Here is a 7,222-nt window from a genome sequence, read left to right as displayed (position 1 = left end):
TAAATCATTATTTAATGATGTATCTATTTAATACATTTTGGCACTACTGACCCTGCAGCTGTCTTCATGAATTTATTTTATCTGTCAGCCTCACCCATCAAAGTCAGGGGGTGGAGTCAACACCATTGCTTCGGCCTGGTGGCCATGTTTTAGTGGGTGTTTCTCAGTGCCAACAATGGACATGTGGAAATAACTGAACTGTACTTTGAAATACCCTGTTTGTATGTCACCAAATATACTTTGAATATTTTTCTAGCCGGGAATGTAGTGTTTTATTCTTCAAATATCTAGTCGGTTTGTCAAGATTTGTCAAGAAATTGGAATTAATTGATTAAATAAATATTTCAATAATTAATTAAATGCCCCTTCATTTAATTTAAAACATTTAAGAAATTATTTATTTATTTGTTTCACATCTTAATTTTAATTATTGACACATTTAATTAATAATTTATTGGTGTATTTAATTAATTAATTTTGTCACTCCTGACCCTCCATCCACAGAGTTGGAGCCGCGTTATCGCGAGGTTGGTCTTATTTTGAATTCAGGAGCAGGGGCATCGTTTACTTCCGGTGTACACAGAAAGGTTCAAAACGGCTGGTTCTGCAAGAAAAGGTACTAAATATGTGGACAGTGATGGTTTCAGCATTAACCACCGACAGCCGTGTTATAGAAAATGTGCTTTCGTCACTTTTTGTGTGTGTTTTCAGCGAGCTTTGCTTTTCTGTCCTGTTATACGATCACGACGGTAAAATAAGCATTTGGCCCTAAAACTGAAGTTTACACAAGCAACAAGCTTGGTGACGCGTACGCGATGAGGAGTGAAAAAAGAGGCTTTCTAATGGACACGTGTTTTCATGCAGTCATGTTTGCAGCAGAGCGGAGGGGTCAGATTTCTCTGCCTTCTTGGTTTATTTTATACGGGCTTCGTGCTACTTATATATGTCGCACTAAATATGCAGTAATCACACGCCTGGATTCAACACCACGTGTGACTCATGTCATGTTTGTGCAGGTGTTAATGATGACAGTCCTGAATCTGTCCTTTGCTGCGTGTGGTTTCCTGGGGATCTATCACTTGGGTGCCATGGAGGCCTTTCTCCGGCATGGGCACAAGCTGCTGGGCTCCCTCGGGGCCTGTGCAGGTGCTTCTGCTGGGGCACTGGTGGCTGCTGTAATGGTCACAGCTCCTGAAAAGTTGGAGGTATCGTGTACAGTCCAGGGGTATGTGGGGTTAGTGAAACCCTCTGGTCTCTCTGAGCAAAATGGAGACAAACTATAACAGTATTTCTGGCTCCTGATTCTTGTTTCTTCTTCTTTAGTACTGGCAGTTTTTATATGTGTGTGCACAGGACTAAAGACTTTGTCAGGGTGAATGATGCTCAGGGATACTTGCTGTCACAGACTTGAAGAACTGTCTGTTTTAGTGATGCACACCGTAACAGCCGATCCTATAAAATAACAACTCAGATCTTAGCATACTCAGAATGAGTAATTAGCTGTAAATTCAGGAATCTAGATGAACAACAAGCGATTGAGTGAAATGTTATTTACGAGGCGCACTGTGCTCATATATCCTCTGTTCTCAGTTAGTTCTGCAGATTTCAGACTTTGATTGTATTGAGATGAATCACCAGCTGTCCAGGAAAAATGAATCTATGAGTGTAGAGCTGAGTGAATGAACTTTGTTACACTAGGTGTGACTGAATGATATGAATGTGCTTTCATCATGGTGTTTGTTTCCTTCTTCCAGCACTGCAAAGACTTCACCTACAGGTTTGCTGACAGTGTGAGACAGCAGCGGTTTGGGGCCGTCACACCAGGATACAACTTTATGCTCACACTCCGGTAACTACTTAGCCGAAGTCTCCTCAAAAATCACCGGGCAATGTTACACGATGGAGGTGTTGATGTCTCTCATTGTGGACCTGTAACATATGTTGCTGTGAATACTGGTTGGTGGTCAATGACCAGCTTAAACACTGAAAACAGTGAAATAGACGTGTTGCCCCGACATTATCCCCTGAGGTTAACTTGCAGTTACTTTTATGATCCTCATGTTTCTGTACCTTACACCATTATCAGGTCAGAAAGCCACTGCCTTTACCAAACCAGTCAGTCTCTTCAGATTCAACAGGCATGAATCACAAGTAGTATCCACGGGTTAAAAAGCCTGTTTCAAACATTCCCACAGTTCACACTTCATGTCAGGACAAAACAAACTACGTAACCCTGGAGCACCGTCGCCTGTGGCTGTGCAAAGATGTTTGGTTCTTTCTAAAGAATTCACCGTTTGGCTGAATTGAGCCTGAGTAAGACGTGTTTGGCCTGGATGCGATCAGCGATCAGGACTTTGTGGAAGAACAAGATTCGACTGAACTCTTAACACACATGCTTTCTGTCAGTGAGCTCGGGACGTTTGTCAGAAAGACTCAGCTGCATAATGTGGTTTTTAATTTTCATCTTGAGTTTTCAGCTTTGTTTGGTTCCAGTTTGCTTCCACTGTGCGGTTGCATGCTTCAGTTTAGTTTTTTAGTTTTAATGCAGTTTTTGTTTGTTTTTATTATTGTTATTATTATATTTATATACACTGCCAGTCAGAAGTCTGGACACACTTTGTCATTTAATGTTTTTCATTATTTTTACTACTTTCTACATCGTAGATAAACTGAAGACATTTAATATATTTAGATTCCTGACAGTAGCCGCCCTCTGCTGTGTCGACAGCGCTGCAAACACTCGGCCTTCTCTCAGTGAGCTTCATGATGTCGTCACCTGACATGGTCTCACCTCACAGGTGAGCCTGTCAGGGTTCATTGGTGGAGTTTCTTGCCTTCTTAATGACGTTGGCACCATCAGTTGTGTTGTGCAGCAGTCAGGTTGGTGCACAGCTGACAGACCTATTTGACAACTGTTAGAGTTCATATTATGAAAACAACCAATCAGAGTAGAGAGAAACAACAGCCCATCATTACTTTAAGAACTGAAGCTCAGTCAGTCTGGAAAATTGCTAAAACTTTGAATGTGTCCCCGAGTGCAGTCGCAGGAACCATCAAGACCACGATGAAACTGTCTCACGTCTCAAAGGACAAACACAGTAGCAACTGAAAGCACACAAAGGTGAAAAACTGAATAATAATGTCAGAACGACAAACAGCACCCAGGACTGCAGCACGTCAAAGCTTCTTAGCTGCTGAGCTTGGCCCAGTATTCCTAATTCTTCCAGCTTTAGAGTCTCAGGTGTGTGTATGCTATTAAAACTCATCAAATTATTAATATTTAATGATTTTTCATTTGCTGCTGACCCTGTGTGAGCACAGAGTTTGTGATAGAGACAGAAAACAGAGGTAAGGAGGCAGGGGGCGACCTGCTGCTGGCGGTTAGTTTGTCAGTATCTATGCTTGAAGTGTAAGCTGATGTGTGAGGAAGTCACACGGCAGCTGAATAAGGCCAGCAGGCTTCGGTCAGTGTAAGTGCTTGATAGCTTGATTAATAATCGCACGTTCCTGTAAAACAAAGTGTTTACGATGCCCTGTGGAGATGATTCCATTACAGCTCTGACAAATGAACATCTGTGTCTGGATTTTCCCACAGGGAGGGGATAGAAGAGATTCTCCCCACAGAGGCTCACAGTCTGGCCACTGACCGCCTCTATGTCTCAATAACACACTCAGAAAGTGGCACGAACCACAACGTGTCGACGTTTACCTCCAGGGAGGAGCTCATAAAGGTCTGTAAACACAGCCCCTTCCTTCAGTTTCAAACATGGTCATAAATGTTTATGATTGTTTTACAGCCTTGTTTCTCTCCAGTCTTCAGTTTAGTGCTTTTACTACTATAAATGACACCATGCTGTATATGAGCTGTTGCCTAACTGCACGCGCCTCATGACCAAAATGTTGAGTGACGAGCTGCCGAACCAAGTGTTTTTCCTGGATAACTGTCCCCCTCTTGTACCTGTGCAGGTTCTGTTAGCCAGCTGCTTTGTCCCAGTCTATGCTGGACTCAAACCAGTAGAGCTCAGAGGAAAGGTAAGGGTTTATGCTGGGAGGATTCAGTGACTCGTCAGAACAAAATCAATTGGTTCATGATGTTCCACAGGAACGAGCGACAGCTTCAGAGCGTTCGGTGCTAGAAAATGTTAAACATACAAAAGTAGATGTTATTGAGTGTGAGGAATACTTGACCAGGGGATACATGTCAACTCTACTCTTTACTAGTAAAGACAACAGCCAGATACCACAGTCCAGGGTTAAAATGAGCTTTAACATGTGGGCATGAAAGAGGTTCTGAATAATACCTGAGGTTTTATTACAACGAGCCAAAATGCCTGGTAAAGAAAATATTTGAATGTGTCTTGAGCCACTTTTACACATGAATTGTGGACGACGATGCATCATCTGAAGTTAATAGAGGCCTTTCCTTCAAATAGCACATAACAGGTCCTCTTCAGATGTGCTCTTACTGCTGGAAACCAATGGAAACCCTGTTCCTTTGGTTCAGGTGAGGGTACAGGAGGCACCCACTCGCTGTAAATCCACGAGGCCTGTGCTGTTCTCACATGGATGTAACCTGGCATCACGTGGACGTCATAGAGCGGACAGCTTTCTCTGCTCCGGCTGCTTCATGCACTAGATTTGAACGTGTCTGTGCTGGTTGGGTTGTAGGAAAGTTCAGGTTTGCAGGGCTCGTCTACAAAGTATTTAATGACAGGATTATTTATGCATTTGTAGCTCAGGATGTCAAACAGGTCATCTGCTAATCAGAAGGTTGATGGTTCCATCCCTGGCTGCTCCACATGTCCTTGGGCAAGTTTCTCTCCAGGTCATCCATCAGAGTGTGAACGTCAGATAGAAAACACTGAAGCACAGAAAGACTATGAAGGGGTGAATGAGGCATGTTGTGTAAAGAGCTTTGAGTAGAAACGAGTCCTGCTAGCACATTTGTGATTGTCTAAACAGCTTTCTTTGCTATAAACCTTTTTGTAGATGTTGTGTGACCAGAAGGCTCTTTGTTTTCTGTAGAAATGGATTGATGGAGGATTCACTGACAGCCTGCCGATCCTGCCTGTGGGACGAACCATCACAGTGTCACCCTTTGCTGGACGGCAGGATGTGTGTCCGATCCACAGGGGGCGGTTCAAAACTCAACTCAGATTGGCCAACGTGAACATAATGGTGAGAAACGGAGCATCTGATTGGTCTAAGGAGAAACCTGAATTCCCAGATTATTCTCCATGTTTCAGCTTTTTACCATAACTGAGCAGCGTGTACGGCTAATAGTGCTAAAGATATGTGCCAGGCAACAGGCAGCCCCACAAAGCTTTCTCACTCTGTGACCTTCCTGTTAGTGCACGTGGAGCACACCACCACCACCACCCAGTGCTCCAACCTGCTGGTTGTATTCAGCTTCTTCAGCAGCTTCAAATTTCCGGAGAGTCCGAAACCAAAGTGCTGCAGTTATGAAAAAGAGTCATGTTCAGATATGTGGAGGGTGCATTCAGACAGAACTGACAGGCGTCCTTCACATGGTCACAGTTCAGATATTAGTCTTTGATATTACTTTAATAATATAGGTAAAGAGTTCTGTAATCTTAGATGTGCTGCCAGAACCATAAATCTTTTGATCTCATTAGAAGATGAAGTCGAGCTGTAAATGTTATTTGAGCTGATCCAGCTCACAGCACAAAGTGCAGCAGTCCAGCTGTGAATGGCTGCGTGTGCGTGCAGAAGGACGTGTTTCTGTCACTTTGTTGATGTGAACGCAGTGTTTCCATTGGCTTCCTCAGCTTTCCGTGGAGAACCTCAAACGTCTGAATCAGGCTCTGTTCCCTCCGTCCGCCGGCGCCATGCGTTCGTTATGCGAAGAAGGTTTCACGGACGCCGTGAGGTTCTTAAAGAGAGAGGGCTGGATGAGCTGAGCGTCACACATGGACAAAGAGAGCGTGTGAAGCCTGGAGTGTCGTTTACCAAGAACGAATAAACATAATATTTTCTGTGTTTATATGTATTTCCTGGGTGATTTTATTCGCTCACCCAGGAAACAGACACATGCTAGTATAGTAACTGCACCGATGTTTGCATGCAGTGATGCTGAAGTGATTCAGCCTTTTGACTTGGTGCATGTTTGGAAAGATGTGACATCGTGGGCTTCACTCAGATTACTTTGATCACACAGGCGTCCTCTCTCTGTGACAGCATGTGAACCTGGACTTTTATCATAATTTCATTTCTTTTGACTTGAAGCAGAGCGAAAAATATCGGATATCCGTGACCCGCTTCACAGAAAGGTTTGTGCCGCCCTCGTGGATGCTGGCGGCTCCCCCAGGACACGAGGCAGCACGAGTCTTTGAAGTGTTGGATGTTTGTGCAGGTTTGACTGCTGCTGGGTCACCGTTTGATTTCCTTCAGGAGCGACTTGACGTGTGCGAGAGCTGCTCTGCCTCTGCACTCAGCCAGGCGAGGCAGCAGTTACACACATGCAGCAGACTGCAGAGGACAGGCTTGGATCAGTTTTGCTGTTAGACTTTAATATTCCAGGAACCCTCAGTGGCATTTCCATCTTTTCTATACAGTCTTTTTGGTGAACAACAGTGTGAAGGCTGCGATGGGGCCGTCGGTGCTGCTGATCTTTAAAACCAGAAACGTCATGTGTTCTGTTTTTTGATGTCCTTTAAATGATGTTTGTTGTAAAATGAGTGATTTGAACGAGTAAACAAAGGAATGTCAAATAATATTGTTCTTGTCGTCGCTGTCATTATTCTCTCAGACCTGAGCCGGCTGTTGGGATGTCTTCGCTCCCTTATCGTCTCTTATGTAGCATGTCTGTGCTGACACGATGCCGTATGAATCCATCATAGATACTGTGCATACTGATGAAAGTGACAGGGAGCGCCACAGCTTCATTTTAGGCTTAAGACGTGCAGAAGTCCACCCAGGGATGTGCATCGTGAACAGTCCTGAATAGTACAGAACCTGCATGTTGTATCATAGTCAGTTAAACATTGTTAGTAACAGAGATCTGTGAAGATCTGCTGCAAACACAGAGGTCATCCTACTGTCTGCTGTCATCAGTCAGCTTTTATTCTTACCTTTAAAAACAAAAAGTCTTCAACACTAATGTCAACAGACAAACATGACCTGAGTCACCTGGACAGGCTTGAGTTTGTGGCTGTTTTTGTTTGAGTTACATTTTACTGAAACGATTCAGGATTGTTTTGCA

The 7,222-nt window shown here is 43.7% G+C and overlaps 1 protein-coding gene across 2 annotated transcripts; it reads left to right on the top strand.

Moving 5' to 3' along the window:
• The first annotated feature begins 540 nt into the window (after positions 1-540).
• pnpla4 (patatin-like phospholipase domain containing 4) lies at positions 541-6,736 on the top strand. Of its 2 annotated transcripts, XM_084921127.1 has the most exons (7): positions 541-616; positions 1,017-1,205; positions 1,755-1,849; positions 3,596-3,731; positions 3,967-4,032; positions 5,026-5,178; positions 5,790-6,736. In XM_084921127.1, exons 2-7 carry the CDS (start codon positions 1,023-1,025, stop codon positions 5,919-5,921), a joined length of 765 nt encoding a protein of 254 aa, XP_084777253.1. In that variant the 5' UTR covers positions 541-616; positions 1,017-1,022; the 3' UTR covers positions 5,922-6,736. The 2 variants fall into 2 exon arrangements, with proteins under 2 accessions (XP_084777253.1, XP_084777252.1); XM_084921126.1 differs by lacking the exon at positions 541-616 and having other exon boundaries at positions 623-1,205.
• Positions 6,737-7,222: the final 486 nt, after the last annotated feature.

The sequence above is a fragment of the Perissodus microlepis genome, chromosome 23 (genome assembly GCF_051167445.1).
Source record: "Perissodus microlepis isolate ML-2025 ecotype Zambia chromosome 23, ASM5116744v1, whole genome shotgun sequence".
Lineage (NCBI taxonomy): Eukaryota > Metazoa > Chordata > Actinopteri > Cichliformes > Cichlidae > Perissodus > Perissodus microlepis.
Note: the sequence above shows the minus strand (reverse complement) of the source record. Positions and strands in the feature narration are given on the sequence as shown.